This window comes from Lutra lutra, chromosome 7 (genome assembly GCF_902655055.1).
Source record: "Lutra lutra chromosome 7, mLutLut1.2, whole genome shotgun sequence".
In the NCBI taxonomy this organism is placed as follows: Eukaryota; Metazoa; Chordata; class Mammalia; order Carnivora; family Mustelidae; genus Lutra; species Lutra lutra.
The window spans coordinates 88,451,522-88,476,852 of record NC_062284.1 but is presented as its reverse complement, the minus strand read 5'-3'; the positions used below and the strand labels follow the sequence as shown (position 1 = coordinate 88,476,852).

The window sequence follows — 25,331 nt, the reverse complement described above, 5'->3', positions numbered from 1 at the left end:
TAACCTGTTAAAGAAACTAACCTCCTGGGAGGGCTGATGAGAAGAATTAGGGTTCTCTGTAGTCCATAGGTACATTCTTACAATGACTGAGAACTGATAGATGAAGAATATGAAATAAAACTCAGCAAAAGATTGGTAAAGTAAAATGTTATTTTTTCTGTGTTAAATGAAGCTGTGAAGTAGCTTTTGAGTGAAGTTATTAAATTATTTCCATTTTACTATGCTAGTTCTAAGGCAGCCTTGAAAGAGCTCACCCAACTTGATTGATTTACTTAGGGCCTAAAATGATAGTTATAAAAAAAAAATCTGGTTTTTTTTCCTCCAAATATTAAGAGCCTACTATCTGCCAAACAGTGAAGACAAACTTCCCATTCTCATGGAGTCAGCATTCTAGAGGGGAAGGAAAGAAACAAGTAAATAAATGAAAGAAAGATTATTTCAGTTGTGAAATAAAAGAGGACTATGTAATAGTGACTGGGTGGCAACATTAGAGTAGCAAGGGAAAACATGTATGAGAAGGACACTTGAACTGCAATGTGAATGATACAAGTCACCCACCTAAAGATCTGGGCAAAGAGCATTTTAAGCAGGAAAACAAAACAAAACACTAAGCACCAAGGCCTTGGGCCAGACAAATTTTTGCCCCGTTGGAGCAGTAGGAAAGAAGGTATGGCAGGACCATGAGAATGAAAGTGGGAGGAGTGTCATGATGCTTTCTGAAATGTAGAAGGAGGAAGGAATGGGATTAGTTACGTGGGCTTATGGAATAAAGTTTAAGCTATATTCTAAGAATAAAAGAAATCACTGAAAAATAATTAAGGGCGAGAGTAATTTAATTTGCATTTTAAGACACTCATTGTGGTTGCTGTGTAAAAAAATGAATTATAAGGGAAGAACAGAGGACACAGGGAAATTTGGGAAGCTTTCAATAATCTAGACAGAGATGATAGTAGCTTAGAGTATGATGGAAACAGTGGAGATGAAGAAAAGTGGATAGATTCAGAATATATTTTGGAAGTAGAGACAAGAGGACTTGCTGCTTAGATGTAGAGAAAAGGGAAAATCAAATATTTTTTCTCATTACTCCATAAGAATCCCTCAGTTTTCTTGCCATTAGTAATGTTAAGCATGTTCAATAAAAATCTTAAATGTCAGTCTTATTTAAATTTTTTTGTGTAATCTCTGGGATTGGAGAGGATAATGGTGTTTCTTAGAAGGTAATTAAGTAAGTGAATTGTAAACCAAATGCTAGGAGATTGCTTTTAGTTACCAGATCCTAATAAAACTAAAAAGGAATACTATGAGAAGCTGATGACTTATTTCTGATCCCAAAAAATCTGCTGTACAGTTTGGTAGCCACTAGTCATGCATAGTTTTTGAATTTTTAATTTCTTAAATAAAATTAAAGATGTTAGTCACACTAGCCACATTTCAAGTACTTAATATCCGAATGTGGCTAGTGGCTTCCGTTAATAAACAGCATGGAACAGAGTATTGCTGTCATGGCACAGAGTTCTATTGGACAATATTTCTGTAAAGTGTTTGTTTTTATTTGTTTCATTTGGCTGTGGTAATTCATTAGCATTTGTGAGAGTAAATATGTTATCAAAAGTGTTACATAGATGTAGACACACTTGGTATTGAACATGGACTGAGAATAGAATTTACCTGAAAGAATTTCTTGCAGTGATGTAGATTATTTTAGCTTTTCTCAGTTTAGAAAGTGAAAACATTAGATTTTATGAGCTTCTTTACAGTACTGGGAAAGGTTTTAACCTTTTTCGGAACATTCTTTTGAAGTACCAAGTTTTCGTGTATGTACTTTTCCATAGGTAATTAGACTTGGCTGTATTAATGTTAGTTCAGGATGTCTATGTTTTGCATTTTTCCCCTGATACTACCTTATTACATCAACGAAATAATTTGGGGTCATCTGAAATATAAGGAAACATGCCAGAGTTACTGCCACAGATAAAGTTCCCCAATTCTGAACCACAAAAGAGAGAACAAGGTCATTATGACCAAGATACCGAACTTTTGGGTCCCAGTTGTACTAAATAGTCCAGCAGAATCCCAGAAAAAGATGAAAGGTCTTTAGCCTTCTGTAGTTAGAACTTAAAGCATATTTCTTAGGTTCATAGGTGGTTGGTATTTTTTCAAAGAACTACCAAACTAACCCAATGAATACCACAGGCATACTTTGTTTTATTGTGCTCTGCTTTAGTGCACTTGGCAGATAGCTTTATTTGAGAATTAACGTTTTGTGGCAACCCTGCATCGAGCAAGTCTGTCAACACCGTTTTTCCGACAGCACTTGCTCACTTTGTATCTCTGTATTGTGTCTCATATTTTGGTAATTCCCACAGTATTTTAAACTTTTTCATTATTATTAGATTTGTTATGGTGATCTGCAGCCAGTGATCTTTGATGTTACTACTATAATTATTTTGGGGTGCCACAAACCATTTCCACATAGGATAAGAAATTTAATCAGTAAGTGTTGTGTTCTGACTGCTCCAATGACCAGCCATTCCTTCATTTCTTTCCTTCTCCTCAGGCCTCTCTTAATCTCTGAGATACAACAATACTGAAATTAGGACAGTTAATAACTTTGAAATGGTCTCAAGTAACAGGAAGAGTCACACATCTCTCACTTTAAATCAGAAGCTAAAAATGATGAACCTTAGTGAGGAAGGCATGTCAAAGGCCAAGACAGGCCGAAAGCTAGACCTCTTGTGCCAAATAGCAAGCTGTGAATGCAAAAGAAATGTTCTCAAAGGAAATTAAAATTGCTGGGAACCTGGTGGCTCAGTCAGTTAAGCAGTTCCCTTTAGCTTAGGTCATGGTCCAGGGGTCCTGGGATCAAGCTCCAGAGTTGGTCTCTCTGCTCAGTGGGGAGTCTGCTTCCACCTCTCCCTTAGCTCATTCTCTCTCTCTCTCTCTCTCTCTCTCAAAAAATTAAATTAAATTAAATTAAAAAGTGCTACCCCAGAAAACACACAAATGATAACTGGAACAGCCTTATTGCTAATATGGAGAAAGTTTTAATGGTCTGGATAGAAGATCAAACCAGCCACAACATTCCATTAAGCCAAAGCCTAATCCAGAGCAAGGCCCTAACTCTCTTCAGTTCTTTGAAGGCTGAAAGAGGTGAGAAAGCTACAGAAAAAAAGTTTGAAGTTAGCAGAAGTTGGTTCATGAGGTTTAAGGAAAGAAATTGTCTCCATAACATCAAGATACATGGTGAAGCAGCAGTTGCTGATGCAGAAGCAGTAGCAAAATATCCAGAAGATCTAGCTAAGATAATTAATGAAGATGGCTGAACTAAGCAAAAGATTTTCAATATAGACAAAACAGCCTACTGTTGGAAGAAGATACTATCTAGGACCTTCAAAGCTAGGGAGGAGAAATCAGTGCTTCACTTCAAAGCTACAAAAGACAGGTGGACTCTCTTATTAAGAGCTAATGCAACTGGTGACTCTAAGTTGAAAACTGCTCAGAGGTGCTTGGGTGGCTCAGTCGTTGGGTGTCTGCCTTTAGCTTGGGTCATGATTCCAGAGTCCTGGGATCAAGCCCTGCGTTGGGCTCCCTGCTTGGGGGGAAGCCTGCTTCTCCCTCCCCCTGCTTGTATTCCTTCTCCCGCTGTCTCTCTCTGTGTCAAATAAATAAATCTTGAAAAAAAAAAAAAAAGAAAAAAGAGAGAAAGAAAACTGTTCATTGACCATTCCCAAAATCATAGGGCCCTTAAGAATTAGGTTAAATCTACTCTGCCTGTGCTCTATAAATGAAACAACAAAGCCTGGATGACAGCACATCTGTTTACAGCATGGTAATATTTTGAATATTTTGAGCCCACTGTTTAGACCTATTGCTCAGAAAAAAAAAAATCCTTTTAAAATATTGTAGCTTATGACAATGCACCTTTTCACCCAAGAGCTCTGATGGAGCTATACAATAAAATCAATGTTGTTTTCATGACTGCTAGCACAATATCGATTCTGTAGCCCATGGATCAAAGAGCAATTTTGACTTCTAAGTATTATTATTGAAGAATACATATTATAAGGCTATCGCTGTCATAAATCATGATTCCTCTGATAATGTGGGCAAAGTAAATTGAAAACTTTCTGGAAAAGAATCACCATTCTAGAAGTCATTAAGAACAGTCATAATTCACTTGAAAAAGTCAAAATACCAACACCAGAGGAGTTTGGAAGAAGATTCCAATCCTCCTGGATGATTTTAAGGGGTTCAGGATTTCAGTAGTAACTGCAGAGGTGGTGGAAAAATAGCAAAAGAACTAGAAATAGAAGTGGAGCCTGAATATGTGACTGAATCACTGCAGTCTAGTGATAAAACTTTAATGAATGAGGAGGTGCTTCTTACCGATGGGCAAAGAGAGGAGTTTCTTGAAATGGAATCTATTTCTGGTGAAGATGCTGTGATGATTATTGAAATGACAACAAAGGATTTAGAATATTACATAAACTTAGTTGATAAAGCAGCAGGCTGGTTTGAGAGGATTGACTCCATTATGGCTAAAATGCTATCAAACAGCCTTGCATGCTACAGAAAAATAATTTGTAAAACGAAGAGTCAATTGATGTGGCAAACTTTATTTTCTTATTTTAAGAAACTGCCAAATCCACCCCATCTTTCAGCAACCACAGTCCTGATCAGTCAGCAGCCATCAACATGGAGGTAAGACCCTCCACCAATTTTAAAAAAATAAAATAAAAAGATAAATGCTCAGTTGATGGGTTTTTAGCAATAAAGTATATTTTAATTGAGTTATGTACACTTAGATGTGATGCTATTGTACACCTGACAGACTACAATATAGTGTAAAACTAACTTGCATATGCACTGACTGGGAAACCAAAAACTTCATTTTGACTTGGCTTTATTATAATATTTGCTTTATTGTGGTGATCTAGAACAAGACCCAGATAGTCTCAGAGGTATGCTTATATGTGTTTAGGTTTTTATAAAAGGCTACTAAAAGTTGTGATGGTTGTTTAATTCACAGGGGAATTTTTATGCTAAAAAGCAAAAAGATAACTCTTTTTAGTGGAATTTTAATATACATATTTACAGTATACATGCTACAAAACACACAACTTAAATATGTCTATGAAAATTATATGTATATCAAAACTGTTGTTGAAAAGATCAGTGCACAGAATCAGTTTGAGAAAAAGAAGGGAGGGAGCAGCCTTCTGTGTCTCTCTGGAAAGTGATTCCTAGAGTAAGTAGCAGCTCTACTATGGGACTTTGACCAGGGGCATGCTTAAGTAAAATAGCAGGAAATGCCTTGGGTTATAGAACACTGCCTACCACATAAAGGGGAAGATGAAGTAGTAATCAGTTGTAAGGACTTTGACTTTTACTGTGAGTGAGATGAGGAGCCATGAAAAAGTTTTGAACCAAGGAGTGACAGTTTCTAATATTGCAAAAGGAACATTCTAACAGAACAAACTGATGGTTTCCAGAGGGAAGGAGGATGGAAGGATGGGCAAAATGGGTAAAGGGGAATAGGAGATACAGGCTTCCAGTTATGAAACAAATAAGTCATAATAATAGGCACAGCATAGGGAATATAGTCAGTGATACTGCAATAGCACTGTGTGGTGACAGATGGTAGCTACACTTGCGGCGAGCATAGCATGATGTATAGGGAAGTTGAATCTGTTTTGTACACTGGGAACTAACGTAACATTGTATGTCAACTGTACTCAGAGGATTAAAATAAAAGGAACATTCCAGATGCTGTGTTGGGAATAGTTTGTAGGGAATAGTTGTAGGACACGGGAAGAAGCAACAGGCTGGGTCAGGAGGCCTTTGCAGCAATCCAGGCAAGGGATGATGTTGCTGTTGACCAGTATGGGAGCAATGAAAGTGATGAGTAGTCTGATTCTGTATTTTTATCTGGAGACCTTCTAGAAATAGAATGTAAGTATAAAAAATTAGACATAATTATTTAACTGATATTACAGTGCCCTTTTAATTACTCCCTAAATATGTCTAAAAGTATTTTTTCCATTGGCTATTTCTATTCATTTTGTTTTCCTTTTGTGTAAAAGATTTATACTTTTTTTTAAAGATTTTATTTATTTATTCGGCAGAGAGAGAGAGCACAAGTAAGCAGAGAAGTAGGTAGAGGGAGAAGAAGAAGCAGGCTCTCCGCTGAGCAAGGAGCCCAATGCAGGGCTGTATCCCAGGACCCTGGGATCATGACCTGAGCCGAAGTCAGCTGCTTAACCAAATGGGCCACACAGGAGCCCCGATTTATACTTTTTTTAAAAAAGAAAATAACTAGGGTTTGAACAGTTTGTTTTCTGAAAACATGGCTTATCTTTGCTATTTAGTGCTTTGTATCACAAAGTACTTTCAAACAGTGCCCTGTTCACATAGGCCTTATGTAAATTTGGATCAGTTTGTTAAATAGCCCCAGAAACTTCCTGGTCTTCCTTTCTGCAGACACTTGGAATTTTCCTTTCACTCTTTTCTCCTTCACTTCCTGCTTCATATAAACCCTTTACTTCTTTGAATATGCTTCAGTCTGGCCCACATATGAATTAAACAGCCTCAAAATGGTAGGACTAAATGGAAAGGAAGAAGCTCTAAGCAAGTAGTACTCTGCACAAGGATTCTTTGCTGCATATCATTGGTCTCATCACTTGTAACTGTAAGCCCGGATAAATCTGTTTTCCTACCCAGACATTCATCATGTGTACTCTTCTATTACATCTCTTCAGTGGACAAGGAATAGGGGAAGAAACAAGGGCAGAATTGAGCTACCTTTTATTTAGGTGTTGCTAGTTACTTCAAAAACGACTCAGACTCTCACTCTTAGAAACCTCAAAAGGACAGTCTTGATTCAAGGCTAAAAAGAAAGGTAGTCACCTGAGGCAAGAGACTTTGATCTTCCATGGCTTAGACCCACCTTTTCAAGCCCATCACCCTTCTGATACCAAACTCCAGTTAGCATCACCACAAGAGTCATGGGGCTGGGTAAGGTCCAGGCATATTGCCAGCACTGCAGAGAGCTAAGTAGATGTGTTCTTAACAATTCCTAAAATGCTAAACTAGTTTTCCCAGAGAAATAGCAGTATTAACCATAAGGGTAAGTAACATTATTATTGCTATTTTACAGATGCTAAAACTGAACCACAGAATAGTTAAGTTAACTTGCCAGTTATACAGAGAAATGACTGCCTGGTTTTCTTATTTGTTTAATGAAATTTTCTAACACACACAAAAAATAGTTAAAATGGACAACCCAGATTCAGTAATTTAAGGAATTTGTCACATATGCGTTATTTTATCTTTACTGAAGTATTTTAAAACAAATCCAAGATACCAGAATCATTTTATACTATACACTTAAGTATAAAGCTCTGAAAATTATGTACTTTTTTTATATAAACACAGTGCTATTAATATACATTAACAAAGTTATTAATAATTCCTTCTTCTCGGGGGGAGGGGGTTGGGAGGGGGGGTGGGGTTATGGATATTGGGGAGGGTATGTGCTATGGTGAGTGCTGTGAAGTGTGTAAACCTGGCGATTCGCAGACCTGTACCCCTGGGGATAAAAATAAATGTTTATAAAATAAAAATAAAAAAAAATAATAATTCCTTCTTCTCATCTATTTTTTTTTTAAATGAGTCCTTTTAAAACCTTTATTTCTATGCCAAGATACTAAACCCATGGACTCTGGGAGCTTAACTGCCATAACTTTTCACATCATTGACACATAATACATATTTTAATATTTGAATGAACAAAGAGTAGGAGAGCAGTCTATAGGCTGAGTTTCTAAGTTGTAAGTACTTAATAATCTGACAGCTCTAGATCTAAAACTGATGGCTTTTTGAAATAGGATTAAAGAAGAATGCAATGAGGTTGAAGAAATTAATTCTCTTTTGGCAGTAGTATGGCCTATTACATGGTTCAGGAGATTGATTATCAAACATTGTTTATGATTTTGTGCTTTCACAACATATGTAGGTGTGTTTCAGAGGCACCTGGGTGGTTTAGTTAGTTAAGCATTTGCCTTCAGCTCAGGTTATAATTCCAGGGTCCTGGGATCAAGCCCTGCATCATGCTTCCTGCTCAGTGGGGAGTCTGCTTCTCCATCTTCCCTGCCCCTCCCCAACTCATACACATACTCATATGTGCCCTCTTTCCATCTCTTTCTCTCAAATAAACAAAAAATCTTAAAAGAAAAAGAGCTAAGGTGTGTTGCAAAGGGACTAGTAATAGTAAGTAGGTTGTATTCTATTAATATTACCTTAGGAACAGAGCTAAACTAATTTGAAGAATTGAGATGACAGAAAACTTTGTAACCAACTGTAATGTTTTCCCAGTATGTTTTTATTACATACCTTTTGAGCAAGTACATGTTATGGACATTGTGCAGGAAAGAACCCTGTTTATTTCTTTAGTTCACTTGAAAAAGTAGGTCACAGATTTCATATTTAAGTGAAAGGATTTGGGCACAATTCCCTTGTTACTGGTATTATCTCATGGCCTCAAAATGAGGCATCTGTTTATTGTTATGGTTCAGTATATTCTATTCTAGTGTTATTGCCAGATGTTCTTTTCAGTCCCATTTTTATCATCTGAAACAATGGTGAGTCACCTGGAGGCTATATGCAGTTTTCTTGGCTTCACTATATTATCTATAATCCTATTTCAACACAATATATTTGAAAGCTGCCATTGAGTTGTCAGTGTTCCCCCTTCCCCCAGAGGGAATCAACAGTAATTTAGAGGTTGCAGAAGAAAATATCAGCAATCTGGAAGACAGGATAATCGAAAGCACACAAGCCAAACATCAAAAAAGAGGGAAAAAAAATTTTTTTTAATTAAAAAAATTTTTGAAACAAGGATCGATAGATCTCTTACACAAAATCAAGTCAATGAATTTTCGCATTATAGGGATCGCAGAGGAAGAAGAGAGAGAAAGATGTAGAAAAACATATTTGAAGAAACAGTATCTGAAAACTTTCCTAACCTAGGGAGAGAAATAGACATCCAAGTCCAAGAAGCAGAGTTCCAAACAAGATGAACCCAAGGAGTTCCACACCACAGCACATAATAATTAAAAAGTCAAAGGTTAAAGATAGAGAGGGGCGCCTAGGTGGCTCAGTGGGTTAAAGCCTCTGCCTTCGGCTCAGGTCATGATCCCAGGGTCCTGGGATCGAGCCCCACATCTGGCTCTCTGCTCAGAGAGGAGCCTGCTTCCCTTCCTCTCTCTGCCTGTCTCTCTGCCTGCTTGTGATCACTGTCTATCAAATAAATTAAAAAAAAAAAAAAGATAAAGAGAGAATCTAAAAACCCGCTAGAGAGAAACATAGTTACCTAGAAAGGACAACCTGTAAGAATACCAGCTGATTTTTCAGCAGAAACTTTGCAAGCCAGAAGAGAGTGGCAAGTGCTAAAAAGAAAAACCTTCAACCAAGAATACTCTACCTAGCAAGATTAGCATTCATATTTGAAGGAGAAAGTTTCCCAGAAAAGAAAAGATAAAGGAATTTATCACAACTAAACCAGCCTTGCAAGAAGTATTAAAGTGACTTCTTTAGGTGGAAAAGAAATGGCCATAATTAAACATAGGAAAAATGAATAAAAACACACAAAATATGACAATATATACATAAAAGTGGAGAAGGGAGTAAAAAGAGAAAAGAGGGGGAAAAATCTTTTTTTTTTCTTTTTAAGAAAAATAAATAAATAAAATCTTTAAAAAAAAAAAAGAGAGCAAGAGAAGAACAAAGACGAACTACAAAAACAGCCAATAAACAAAGTTTTTAAGTGGCAATAAGTACATACCTATCAGTAATTACTTTAAATATAAATGGCCCAAATGCTCCAATCCAGGGACATAGAGTAGTGGAATGGATTAAAAAACAAACAAACAAAAGACCTATCTATATGCTACCTACAAGAGACTCACCTCAGACCTAATGATGCCTAAAGACTAAATAAAAGTGAAGGGATGGAAAACATTGACCGTGTAAATAAAGTGTAAAAAGGCTGGAGTAGCAACACTTATGTCAGACAAAACAGACTTCTTTTTTTTTAAGATTTTATTTATTTATTTGACAGAGATCACAGGTAGGCAGAGAGGCAGGCAGAAAGAAGAAGCAGTCTCCCCACTGAGCAGAGAGGCTCGATCCCTGGGGCTCGATCCCAAGACCCTGGGATCATGACCTGAGCCGAAGGCAGAGGCTTTAACCCACTGAGCCACCCAGGCACTTCCAAAACAGACTTTAAAATAAAGATTGTGGTGAGAAACAAAGAAGGGCATTACATAGTAATGAAGGAATCAATCCATCAAGAATCTTTAACAACTATAAATATCTGTGCACCTGATACTGGAGCACCTATATAAAGCAAATACTAATGGACGTAAAGAGAGAAATCAATGTGATACAGTAACAGTAGATAGAGAACATTTATACTCTACTTACATCAATGGATGGATCATTCAGACAAAAAAAATAAGGAAATATCTTTGTTTTTGTTTTGTTTTAAAGATTTTATGTATTTATTATAGAGAGTGTGCCTGAGTGGGAGGGGCAGAGGGAAAGGAAAAGAGAATCTCAAGCAGACTTTGAGCTGAGCACAGATTTCATCTCATCTTATATGGAGTTTGATCTTACAACCCTGAGATCATGACCTGAGCTGAAACCAAGAATTGAACACTTAGCCAACTGCACCACCCAGGCACCCCTAAGGAAGTAAGGTCTTTGAACGACATGTTGGGCCAGCTGGACATAACAAATATATACAGAACATTTCATCCAAAAACAACAGAGTACACATTCTTTTCTTTTTTCTTTTTTTTTTTTTTTAAGATTTTATTTATTTATTTGACAGAGAGAGATCACAAGTAGGCAGACAGGCAGGCAGAGAGAGAGGAAGGGAAGCAGGCTTCCTGCTGAGCAGCGAGCCCGATGCGGGACTCGATCTCCAGACTCTGGGATCATGACCTGAGCCGAAGGCAGCGGCTTAACCCACTGAGCCACCCAGATGCCCCTACACATTCTTTTCAAGTGCAAATGGAACATTCTCAAGAATAGATCACATATTGGGCCATAAAATAAGTCTCAATAAATTTAAGAAAATTGATATCATACCATACCTCTTTTCCAACACATCAGTATAAACCTAGAAATGAATCACAAGGAAAAAAAAAAAAAAACAGGAAAACCACAAACACATGAAGACTAAACAACCAATGGGTCAATGAAACAATCAAAGAAGAAATCAAAAAAATACATGATTACAAATGAAGATGAAAACACAATGATCCAAAATTTTTGAGACACATCAAAAACAGTTCTGTAGCAATACAGGCCTAAGAAATAAGAAACAAGAAAAAACTCAAAAGATCAATCTTACACCTAAAGGAACTAGAAAGAGGTGAACAAAACCCAAGGTGAATAGAAGAAAGGAAAAGGAAATAATAAAGGTCAGAGCAGATGTAAATGGCATAGAGACTTCAAAAAAAAAAAAAAAAGGAAAGAAAAAACTCAATGAAACCAAGAGCTGGTTCTTTGAAAAAATAAACCAGATTGACAGACCCCTAACCAGATTCATTAAGAAACAAAGAGAAAAGACCCAAATAAATAAAATCAAAAGTAAGAGAAAAATTAAAATAAAGAAATGAGAGAGGAAAAGTAACAACTCATATAACAGAAATATAAAAGATTATAAGTGAATACTATAAACAATTATATGCCAGCAAACCAGACAACCTGAAAGAAATGGATAAATTCCTAGAAACATAATCTTCCAATACGGAACCAGAAAGAAATAAAAAATCTGAGCAGACTGATCACAAATAATGAAATTTAATCAGTATTCAAAAACAACCAAAGAATAAAAGTCCAATACCACATGGATTCACAGACAAATTCTACCAGACATTTTAAAAAGAGTTAATACCTATTCTCAAAGTAGTTCCAAAAAAATAAATAAATAAAAGGAAAACTTCTAAATATATTCTATAAAGCCAGCATTACTCTAATACCAAACCTGTACAGACACCACAGAAAAAGAAAACTATAGCCCAGTATCCCTGACAAACCTAGGTGCAGATATTCTCAGCAAAATGTTAGCAAACTGCATACAATGATACATTAAAAAGATCATTCAGCACAATCAGGTGAGATTTATTCTCAGGATACAAAGATGGTTCAGTATTCACAATCAATCACCATGATAAACCACATCGCAGAATGAAGGATAAAAGTCATATGGTCATTTCAGTAGAAAAAGACATTTGACAAGATTCAACGTCCATTCGTGATTAAAAAAAAAAAAAAACTTTCAACAAAACAGTGTTAGAGGGAACATACCTCAACATAATTAAGGCCATATATGAAAAGCCCTAGCTAACATCATCCTCAGTGGTGAAAAACTGAGAGCTTTCCCTCCAAGGTCAGGAACAAGATAAAGGGTGTCCACTCTCACTGCTTTCTCCAACATAGTACTAAAAATCCTAGCCATAGCAATCAGAAAAAAAAAGGAAATGAGGCATCCATATTGGTAAAGAACAAATTAAACTGTCAGTACTTGCAAGCAACATGACACTATGCATAGAAAATCCTAAAGATTCCATCAAAAAACTACTAGAAGTACTAAATGAATTGAGTAAAGTGGCAGGATATAAAAGTTAATACCCCAAAATTGGTAGGATTTCTATATACTAACAATGAAGTTGCAGAAAGAGAAATTTTTTTTAAAAACAGCACCATTTATAGTTGCACCAGAAAGAATAAAATACATAGGAATTAACCAAAGAGGTGAAAGACCTATACTCTAAAAACTATAAAACAGTGATGAAAGAAATTGAAAATGACTCAAAGAAATGGAAAGATACTCCAAGCTCATGGATTAGAAGAATGTCAATATGTTTTTACCCCAAAACAATCTACAAAGTTAATGCAACCCCTATCAAAACACCAACAGAATTTTCCCAGAACTAGAATAATACCAAAATCTGTATCAAACCACAAAAGACCCTGAGTAGCCAAAGCAGTCCTGAGAAAGAATAACAAAGCTGGAGGTATCACAATTCCAGATTTAAGTTATAATACAAAGCTGTAGTAATTAAAACAGTATGGTACTGGCACAAAAATAGATACCCATGAAAAACCCATAAATAAACCCACAATTATATGCTCAGTTAACCTTCAGGAAAGCAGGAAAGAATATCGAATGGGAAAAAGGTAGTCTTTTCAACAAGCAATGTTGGGAAAACTGGTCATCTACATGCAAAAGAATGAAACTGGACTACTTTCTTACACCATTCACAAAAATAAACTCAAAATGAATTAAAAGACCTAAATGTGAGACCTGAAACCATAAAAATCCTAGAAAAGAACACAAGCAGTAATTTCTCTGACATTAGCCACAGCAATGTTTTTCTAGATGTGTCTCCTAAGGCAAGGGAATAAAGGCAAAAATAAACTTTTGGGACTACATCAAAATAAAAAGCTATTGCACGGCTAGGGAAGCCATCAAGAAAACAAAAAGACAACCTACTGAATGGGAGAAGGTATTTCTAAATGATATATCTGATAAGGGGTTAATATCCAAGATATATAAAGAACTTAATAAAACTCAGCACACACACACACAAAAAAAAATCCAATTAAAAAATGGGCAGAGGACCTGAATAGAGATTTTTCCAAAGATATACAGATAGCCAACAGACACATGAAAAGATGTTCAACATCACTAATCATTAGGGAAATGCAAATCAGAACTGCAATGAGATATTACCTCATACCTGTAAGAATGGCTAAAATCAAGACAAGAATGATAAGTGTTGGCGAGGATGTGGAGAAGAAGGAATCCTCTTGCACAATTGATGGGAATGTAAATTGGTACAGCCACTGTGGAATACAGTGTGGAGGTTCCTCAAAATACTAAAAAAACAAATATCATATGATCAAATAATTGTTGGGTGTTTACCTTAGGAAGATATTTTTTTTTCTATTCATTCCCCTTTGTTTATTTCAGCATTATTTACAATAGCCAAGAATTTGAGGCAACAGAAGTGTCCAGCAATAAACAAATGGATAAGGAAAATGTGATGTGTGTGTGTGTGTGTGTGCATACACAGTGTGTGTGTACACAGTGAAGTATTACACAGCCATAAAAAAGGAAGAGATCATACCATTTGAGACAACATGGATGAACCTAGGGATATTATGCTAAGTGAAATAAGTCAGACTGAGAAAAACAATATCATATGATTCTACTCATAAATAGAATCTAAAAGAAGTCTATGAAGAAACAAAAAGCAAAATCAGAACTGTAAATACAGATGGTTGCCAAAGGGGTTTGGATAAAATGGGTAAAGGGGGAGAGAGAGATACAAGTTTACATTTATGGAATGAGTAAGTCACAAGGATAAAAAGTAGAGCATAAGGAATATAGTCCAATGATATTTTAATAGTGATGTAATGGGACAGATGGTAGCTATACTGTGGTAAACATAGCATAATGTATAACTGGTCAAATCACTAAGTTGTACACCTGAAACTAATGTAACACTGTGTGTCACCTATACTCAGATAAGTACATTTCTTTTGTGAATTCCAAGTAATATTTGTTTGTAAAATAGGATATTTGAAATATACAAGAAAAATAAAAAATTCACCAGAGATGATCACCGGCAAACATGATGTACTTTTTGCAAAACTGGAATAATAATCCATGTGTGGTTTTGTACCTTTTTCCTTTAATATTTCCTTAAGCTGAACATTTTTGTTGTGGTGGTGGTGATTGATAACTGGGACATGGGTTGATTGAAAAGTGGCATTTCTGATAGAAAAGTCCTTTTATTGGAATTTGAAGACTTACAAACAAAATTGACAAACACTCAGCACTTTAGGTTCAAAATAAATTAGGTATTCGTTCTAACATAAATGTACTTAATTTTTCTTCTTCTTTTACCTACTTTTGTGGGCAAGATTTCAAATATGACTAAAGTATCACCATGTTTAGAAGAATTAGGTGTTGCTAATGTAATAGGATTTTGTCTTTTTAAATAACTTAAAAACTCTTATTTCACACATAAGAAAACTCCAGTCAGTGGATTTTTTGCATTTTGGACACTTGATTTCTCACTTAGTGCTCTATCAACACTACTTTTATTTCTCCTGACCAACCCTTTAAAAATTTGGATAACATTATTCTTGCTGATTATAATGTGGTTTATGTTGATTGTCTCAATAAGTGACACTAAGTATTTCATTCAGACCAGTGTGGATAGTATATGAAAAAAAAGAATTATAAATACTTAAATATATGAGCCAAGCAAATGTAATATTTAACATTTTTGAGCATCATTACTTAATACTATGAGCTTCACAATGAGCATTATTTGGTAAATAGATTCCAGCTAGGGAAAGCTATTGGGCTGGGAAGGGATAAGTGTGATACGGGACTTAAAATGAATGGATAAAATCTTTCATATACAATTTTGTAGTGGAATTGTCAAGTTCATTTTCGGGTAATATTATCTAATTATTTGATTACATACGGAAGCACGGAGTTGTGGTCTGAATGATAAGGAATTTTAAATTGCTGGGTACCTGAGGAAATTCAGTGCTGCTTGTCAATAAAATTTAAGTGCTTAAGAAAATGACATTGCAAGAATATCTTAGTCACAATTGGAAAGGAAAGCTGAGATAGAGAAAACTTTTATGTTCTAGATTCAGTAAATCTAAGTACCAGCTGTGAAATTAATTGGGGCAATATTTTATTAAACTCTACTTTTAATTTTAAATGCTAATAGCTATAATGAAGATATCATCACCATTATGCCAAGAATTGTCAAAATGTCAAACTTTTGTTAATAGTCTTGGCTATTAGCCATGATTGTGAAAGACCATTCTTCTGCTTTTGTTTTTTTAATTTATGAGGACTTTAGTATTCCATGACTAGGAGATAGGTGCATTTTATTTACCACATGTAGTTCAGCAAAATTAAAATCACAGTTCATTAAATGAACTCTGTTCCATTGTGGCACCTTGATAAGTAGAAGTCTTTGATATTACACTTAAGGAAGTCTGGGGACTAAATGGTTGAAGGAGTAGAAAAAGAAGAGATTAGAAGACAAAGAGAGGACAGATGTCTTGGAGAATGTGGATAATCTCCCTCCACTGTAGCAGAGACAGCACAATGCAGGAAAAAAAGAGTTACCCAGACCTTGATGTCAGTGATGTAGTTTGAAATGTTTGGGAAAATTTAAAAACAAAACAAAACAAAAAAAGCACCAGCATAGTCATCTTAAATTCTGAGGGCCTAACTATAGTAAATATGTGGAGAAAACTCGCCATTTAGAGGAAATATATAATCCATGGTTAATTTCATTTCCCCTGCCCATATGTTTTTCCATTCCTATTTCTCTCAAGAGAATGAGAAATGAAGATTCCTTCCTCCTAGGGGAGGACTTGGTTTGAATCAGTCATAGCTGGCAGTCTGCATTTTTCTAGGTCTGAGATAGAAACAGTGGGGATTAAATATGATGTCTTCAAAAGAAATGAGTTACAGTAAATAGAAAGAAATGACATCACGGGTGGAGAAAGGTGGCTTATATGCTCTATTCATTTAAAATGGTTGTCCTCTTGATCATTTGTACTTTTTTTCAGGTTGTTGGCTTTGGTTTGTATTTGAGTTAATGGGAGAAATGGGGGAAGACCGTGGGTTTGACTATGTCTACTTTATATCTGTAACATATATTAGCAGTATAACCACGATGTGTTGGAGTTGTAGGATTTTTGCTTAATTATGGATAACATTTTCTTAAGTCAACTCCTGCTTTTTTATAGTTAAAAACTAGTCATTGGTCTTAGAGTTAGAAAGAAAGAAAGCTGAAAAATGGTGTGGACCTTCTATTAAATATTTTAACCATAAGAGCAGTAGTATTAGCTGTATACCCTTCATTATATTTCTGCTGATGACAATATGTTTTTAAATGAAACTAACCAGAAAACTAGAATATGCACATTATAGTCTTTAGAGCAGTACTGTCCAATAAAAATATAATATAGATTACACATGTAATTTAAATTTTTCTAGTAGTCACATTAAAAATTAAAAAGAAATTATAAAATTAGTCTTACTATATTTAACCCAATATATCCAAATATTATATAACCAATATAAAAAATTTAATGAGATTTTATATTTTTATACTGTATTCCAAATAATTTTTTAAACTGAGAACACATCTCAGTTCTGACTACCCAAGTATCAGTAGCTATATTTCCTATATTGAATGATGCAGATTTAGAATATGACAAGAAGAATATTACTACTATGATAATAATAATTCAGGTTGGTTCCCATCTATCATGGGTCCCTTAAAAAGTCTTTTTTATATGTGAAAATTTTTTATCAATATCTTTTCATAAATAATAAATTTAAATACTTTTATGGTAGTATCTTGGTAGTAAATTTAGTGAAATATTTTCTGCTCACCTGGTATTTATCGTCTTACTAGACTGTGGAAATCTATGAAGAAGTGATTCTGAGCCCTTTGAGGTACTAACCTTTTACTTAGTCTTTTTTTCCCTTTAAGGCAGATTTGGTTCTCTGTTTCATAAAAAAACTCCTAACAGGAAAAACAAAGTATTGGAGGACATAATTACTTGGAATAGCTGTCAATATCATAAACTCATCTTTAATTTCCCTTTGCATAGAAGATCTATCCAGAAGATAACTGTGTTACTTTTTTTAAATTGATTGAAAACATTACCCTTAAAATAATCCTCCACATGATGTGATTATCTTTCCAAAATCTATCCCAGGCCCACCTCCCCTTATGTATCTATGTCCCATTATTCTCATTTAATTATGGTCTTGATTACAATTTCTATCTAGGTAACTCTTGAAATTAACCTTCTCAAAGTATTCATTTGTTTAAAAAATACTCATTGAACATGTATCTTGTGCCACAAAGTATTGCCAGGTTCTTATAAGAAACAGGAGTTTACCCTATATAAAACCTCTCATGAGAAAGGTAAGAAATCACAGTAAAGCATGTTAGTTTAATAAAAGCATTTTACAAGGTGCCTGGGTGCCTCAGTCACTAAGCCTCTGCCTTCGGCTCAGGTCATGATCCCAGGGTCCTGGGATCTAGGCCCACATCGGGTTCTCTCCTTGGTGGGAAGCCTGCTTTTCCCTCTCCCACTCCCCCTGCTGTGTTTCCTCTTTCTCTGTGTCTCTCTCTGTCAAATACATAAATCTAAAAAAAGAAAAGAAAAGAAACAAACAAAGGGGAAAAAAGCATTTTACAAAGTCCCATGGGATGGCTAAATCCACAGAGGCTGAAAGAATTGACTCAGAAAAGGCTTTAATAGAGTAGGTGGCATTCAGGATAGAAGGCTCAATAGTGGCTTACAGACAGACCTGAGAGGGAATAATATTACATTTAAAAAATAGTAAGTAAGGGTGCCTTGGTGGCTCAGTTGGTTAAGCGTCTACATTGGGCTTGGGTCATGATCTCAGGGTCCTGGGATCGGGCCCCGCATCGGGCTCCTCTGCTCGCAGGGATCCTGCTTCTCCCTCTCCCACTCCCCCTGCTTGTGTTCTCTCTGTCAAATAAATAAAAATAAAGTCTTAATTAAAAATAGTAAGTACCCAGTATAACTTTTTTGAACCACATTTTGAAGAATCTCATTGTACCAAGCTAGCCATTTGCCTTTTTCTTGGAGCCAATAGGGTGTGATTCTTAAGGATTTTTAATCAAGGCAATACTCAAGTTTGTGTACAGCTATGATCCAGGAGCATTTCTACCTGCCTAGGAACCTTTGGGAGATACCTGTTTGTACCCCAGGGCAGACCCGTTAACATTGGTCTAAATGGATCCTGAAGCAGCCCTGTGAACCACCTCCATCCCCACTCAGCCATGTTCTAGGGCAGTCTCACCTAGAAACCCAGCAGTTGGCATATCTGTCAGTGCCCCTGGAGACAGACCTGCAGAATCTGGGCCCAGCTCTGGACCCTGAAACAAGCCTGACACTCAGTTCTAGCCCCTCTCAGCTGCAATCCTGGGCACTCCTGCCCTTCCTGGGATCCACCCAGGAGTAGCAGAACAGTAGCCTTCCCAGGGATCTGACAAAAACCACTCTTGCCCACACACCTAGTAATAGGCCAGCTGTCCACGGACCTAATGACATTGTCCCAGCACCAGCCCTACTGACCAAGGACTCAGAGGCAATCCTTTCCACCAGGAGACCAGACAGGATCCATGCCTGCCCAGATGAATGGTAATGAGGTCCACAAACCATAGACCCCATTGGAGGCCCAGTAGCAGCCATGTGACCCAGCCTCAGTCACCCTAGAGGTGATCTCATCAGTCTGGAGACCCAGTAGGAGGAGATCGTTAGCAGCAGAAACCTATCTATAAAAACTCGAAGATGTATTTTGTTCCTCCAAATATAAACACCAATTCAAAGCTACAAAGATCATTGAAAATCAGGCACACGTGGACCCACCAAAGGAAACTAATAAAGCTCTAGTAACCAACCCCAAGAAAATAGAGATCTATGAATTGCCTGCCAAATCATCAAAGTAATCATCTCAAAAGAAGCTCAGTTACATGCAAGAGAACACAGACGGACTAAATAAAATCAGGAAAACAATGCATGAACGTCTTCCATGGTCATTGAAATACTGAGTTTCTGAACTGAGCATACAGCTTAGTGTAAAACCTCAGTACTCATTCCGTAAAGCTTTACTACTTCTCCTGTATTATGTTGCTTTCATTGTATGTAAAAAGCAATCGAAAGTACTTAATTGGATTTTAAATGAGTTATAAGGTGGAACTTTTATAAATATCCCTTATACATTTCTATTTTTAATATTTATATTTGTATACATTAGACAGTCATTTTAAAATTGCTTTTTTTTTGTAGGAACCTCCAGAAGTTTAGCCTTTTTGGAGACATAAGTGTTCTACAACAGCAAGGAAGTTTGTCAAATACATACCTCAGCAAGGTGGATCCTGATGGCAAAAAAATAAACAGTAAGTTATATGGCTAGTGGAAGAGGGCTTATATTAATAATAATTTTAGGTTTTTTTGAGAAATTGTAAGATACAATCAGGAGAGTAATGATATTTTTCCCCAAAAATGTGTCCTATAAACTGAAAGTGTTTTAACTATGAAATATCCTATTCCACATCATATATCTTTAAGATATATCAAAGACTTTGCTGGGTAATTATTGCTATTTAACAGTGTTACTTCTCTCCTTGCCTTCGTCTGTAACATAAATTGTATATCATCACTCTTTTCTACCATACTGGTACAAAATGCTGTTTTCATTGGTTGAAGAACTTATTTTTGGATGTTTAATACAGTTTATTCATTATATTTTTATGTGAATTTTAGTAGTATTTATGATAATGTTACTTGTGGGTTGGATTGAGAGAAAATGGATCTCAACATTGCATGCCATTTCATTGCCCAGTTTCAGAATTAAATGTTAAAAGATTAGCACTAAATGTTAACAGGATCATTGTGGCATGTGTTTTCCATACAGAATTCAGCAGCTTTTTGAAGAAATACTGAGTAATAGTAGGCAACTGAAATGGCTGTCCTGTGGGTTTATGCTGGAACTAGTAACCCCAACATCACTGTCATCTCTCTCAAACTCTATTGCCAACACCATGGAGCACCTGAGCTTGCTAGACAACAATATTCCTGGTAACAGCACCCTTATCACCACAGTCGAACTGGAGCGATTCGTGAATCTGCGCTCACTTGCCCTGGATTTCTGTGACTTTACAGCTGAGATGGCAAGAGTCTAACTGATAGCAACCATGTGCCTTTGCAGCGACTATCTCTCCTGGTCCACAATGTTTCCGTGATGCACAAGTCTCTGGACAACATGCCAAATGATGAGCATTGGAAAGCCTTGTCACGAAAAAGCACCAGCCTTCGGGTCTACATAATGGCCTTTGATATCAAGAGTGAAGATATGCTAAAGATTCTGAAACCCAGTATACCACTAGAGAGGATTCATTTTGACAGCTACATCACTTGTGTTTCAGGAGCTATTGTTGATCTTATATCCAGGCAGTATGATAAGTTCCTCACTCATTTTATACTAATGAATGATGTGATTGACACGTCTGGTTTTCCAGATCTTAGTGACAACCGAAATGAAGATCCATTGGTTTTATTAGCATGGAGGTGCACAAAGCTTCCTCTTCTGGCAATTCACGGTAGGTGATTTTTGTTCAGTTTGTTATTTATATCCTAAAACATCTTAAACCAGCAAAAAGCACTGACATTGTAGTGTTGAGTAATCTTCTAACAAGTTGAAATGCAGGCTTTTATACTTTTTTTAAAAAAAAATTTTATTTATTTATTGAACAGACAGAGAGAGAGATCACAAGTAGGCAGAGAGGCAGGCAGAGAGAGAGAGGAGGAAGCAGGCTCCCTGCTGAGCAGAGAGCCCGAAGCGGGGCTCCATCCCTGGACCCTGGGATCATGACCTGAGCCGAAGGCAGAGGCTTTAACCCACTGAGCCACCAGGCGCCCCGGCTTTTATACTTTTAAACTTGTAAGATACACCACTTACAAGTAGAAGGTCATATTTCCACTCTAAGTGTTTTGTTCCAGCTTCCGTGTTGCTTTTTTCTTCCACCATGGGATTGATGGTATTTCGTGAGAGTGGCCTTTGAAATTAATTTATCCAAGAAAAGTTACATATCTACTTGCAGCAGATACATTTCTTCCTCTTATCACAAGATCTCTTAAAAACATAATACAGAAGGAAGAGAAAGTATGATTTCTTGCTTGCTTGCTGCCTCATCTTCTAGGTTCTAGATATCAACATGTTAATTTGTATATTTTTTTAAATGATGATTCCATGATTGGCTATATGCCTTTTTCTTACTGGTGCCTTTCATCTTAATATTAACTATCCTCATTTAGAGAGAGTTGCTATTCTGCCAGAAGAACATTTTACTTCCTTTTCTGGAACATGTAAGAAATTTACAGCATACAAAATGGACTATTAGTTGTGTTTCCTATTTTTTAAATATCTTTTAGCCTGCATTAGTGCAGGAAAGTATGTGTCTTGCTCTTCAAGTTTTGCTTTTTAATATGGCCAGTCATCAGAGATAGCAGCAGAGAAATGCATTTCAACTTGTTATACGATTACTCAACACTATATATTAAAGATTAATTTCAGCCAATCTAAGCTCTTTTTTTCTTACAAGAAATACGAAATAAAATGTTAGTTACAGCTAAAGCTCCTATACCCATTCCCCTTTATTCCTTCTCAAAGTTTATCCGTGACTCTTCAATACTTTACATATTTTCTATTGGCAATTAACAGTTTAAAGTTTCGCTTCTTAACTTCAGGCTGTGAAGCATCATAGGAGAGGATTTTTTACTCACTAAAATGTTTTCCATGTACTGTTAATGGATACATATATATGAAATAAAAGTTTGGTTTTTTATGATACAGCACTATCCAAAGCTGTAAAGTTTTACTTTACATGTCTTCAATCTTACTAAATGTACTGATATCGGAATAGCATTACAGCATCTACCAATTCACCAGTCACAGTGATGTTGTTGGAAACAATATCAAACTTAGTCTTTTTTTTTTTTTTTTTTGGAACTAAACAATCATACTTTCCTTTTCCAATCATTCTTCCTTTTCCTTTAAAAGGAAAAGGACCAAAGTGGTCAGTGAGATACAAGTTTGTGGAAAAGCCTAACTTATCAAATAGAAAAAATAAATTACAAGGAAATGACAGTGCTTGTCTTTTGTTTATATTGAAGGTTACACAGTGTGGGCGCACAACCTCATTGCCATTGCTCGTCTTCGTGGCTCTGACCTAAAAGTACTTGAAGTCACTGAAGAAAGCATTGATTTTGACCAAGGTGAACTGGCCGACCAGGATGTGGATCCAGTGCATAACCTTATTGAGCAGGTATCCCTGGGCCTGGGTCAACCTTGGCATGCGGTCATGGACATCGAACACTCAGTGTCTTCACTGAACCGAATCGTCATTTTTACAGAGAGATACAAAGCTTCAGTGAAGACATTTAGTTTTTTTTTTAAATGTACAATTCCTGTGGTTACATATGCAAGTAGGGTCCTATTATGTTTTTTTTCAGTAGTGTGAATTAATCCCTTTGTGCTGTGTTTAATCAGTATTAGCTTTATAGAATTATATACATATATTCTACTTCTTGATCAAAGAACGTAGTCGGGTATTGGTTTAGAAGTTCAAAGTGACAATGTGTAGGGCTTTCACGGTTAATGGACTTGTTATCAAACCTTAAGGATATACAACCGAAGGTTGTCTGAGGTTGCTGGCTAACTTTATTTTCACTGAGTTACTCTGCCTTTTGATGTTTTTATTCTTTGTGTGTCAGAGTTCAGAGCTCAGGAGCCAAAATATTTTTATACATAAAAAGATATATATCCATAGCCTGGTGGATTTGTATGCAATGCACTGCATTCATGCTTGATAGCATTTCATTAATTTTTTTTTGAAATGGAAGAAGGGAGGATAGTATGATCCCAAATGAGTGATCTTTAACAGAGAAGCCAAGACTTTTATTACATACATATATAATAGTTGATATCACCAATTACCATTCTGAATTTTGTGTATTAGGTTAGAATACTGCTTAATCCTTTTTTTAAAAAATGCATTTACATAAACATGAATACTCAAACTGTTAGACTTTTTTTTAAGCTGTATGTGACATAATTTTATTCATCAATTACATTATACATTCAAGTTAGCTTTTTAGCCCAGATTTCAAATAGTGGAGGAAGAAACTGTATTCCAGGGTAAAACCTCCTTAAAAGAAAATCAAAAAACAGAGCCGTAAACACACATGCTTGCAAACAAACATTAGTCGTGAAATCCCTAGCAACGAGTCACTGGATTTTTCTCTGTCAGCGCGCGTGTCAGCTGCCAAAGAATAGACTTAACTGAAGAAGTGCCCACATGCTGGCAGGGGCTGGCCCACTCTGGCCAGCCAGATACTGCTAGATTGTAATATTTAAGGTCGAATTTCGACCTGTGGTACACAGCTGTGCTGTGGCTCAGTCAGCAACCTCAGAACTCTGAAAAAACAAAACAAAAAAAAAGAAAAAAAAACCATGCACCTGTTTCACTGTGAATAGTGAATGTAAAGGAAAGAAAGGAAGAACTGAAAGCTTGTTCTATCACAGGTATGAGCTGCTATGATACATGAAGAACATTCCATGAAGTATGTTTTAAAACCTTGTTATATCTGAGAGGCTTTAAAAGCCGACTTAACTGTTTCAGGGCAACCGCGGTACAGACGTGGTCTCTGTGAGACTTCCACCTGACCCCAGTTTTAAGTGGTACGAATGTTGTGCATTTAATGTTAAAGGACAGTCTGCAATAATAAAGTAAGTAGCCAACGTGGGTGCCCAGCAGTGCTGAGACCTGGCTGCTCTATTGTAAGCTTTGGAAACACAATTTATGCAACAGATGTCCAGATATGATTCTATTTATGGAAAAAGTTTATATGTATTTTACAAATGGTTTTACCATCTTATATTAAAATGACCTTTTGACAGGTGTGCACTGTTTTGTCTCCAGTGAGCACATACCATGAGGATTTTATATGTACATCAGTAGTGTGAATCCACTGGCACAGTGTGTGTAAATGCCAGATGTGGTGAGATTTTATCTTACAAATGTGATCAGATAAAATAAATCCTGACAGAAACTGTAAGGAAACCAGCTGAATGTTTGACCTGATGACTGATGTTGTATGGTTTATGTTAAATGTATATTCTTTTAATCAATGAATAAAGCATTAAAAAGTGACCATTCTAATGTTTTATTGTATATAAAGCATGAAAAATTTTAGCGTTAAACTGTAATAATCCTTTATAATCATGTTAGCTACTATTTTAGTCTGGTGCAGCAAAGCTTAAATTGGGAATATTTCATAAAAGGTCCTAGGTTAGGGGCACCTGGGTGGTACAGTCAGTTAAGCATCTGACTCGATTTCAGCTGAGGTCATAATCTCACGGTCCTGGGATGGAGCCCCGAATTGGGCTCCATGTTCAGCAAGGAGTCTGCTTGAGATTCTCTCTCCCTCTCCCTATGCCCTTCCTCCCCCTGTTCACTCACTTTCTCTCTCTCTCAAATAAATTTTTTTTTTCAAAAAAGTCTCAGTTTAAATAGTTTGAAGGGTTTTAATTTTTTAACTAACTTTGGCAAAATACAAGCTTAAAAGCAAACAATAGACTGGTTATCACAAACTCAAGTGTACTA

At 36.1% G+C, this 25,331-nt stretch overlaps 1 protein-coding gene across 1 annotated transcript in view; it reads left to right on the top strand.

Annotated features, from left to right (window-relative positions):
- The window catches only part of FBXO33 (F-box protein 33), a 30,519-nt gene extending 5,641 nt beyond the window's left edge, over window positions 1-24,878 (top strand). The window contains 5 exon segments of the mRNA XM_047737174.1: window positions 19,954-20,067; window positions 20,582-20,841; window positions 20,844-21,266; window positions 22,840-23,037; window positions 23,040-24,878. Of these exon segments, the coding sequence (XP_047593130.1) occupies window positions 19,954-20,067; window positions 20,582-20,841; window positions 20,844-21,266; window positions 22,840-23,037; window positions 23,040-23,110 (1,066 nt within the window). The 3' untranslated portion in view covers window positions 23,111-24,878.
- Window positions 24,879-25,331: the final 453 nt, after the last annotated feature.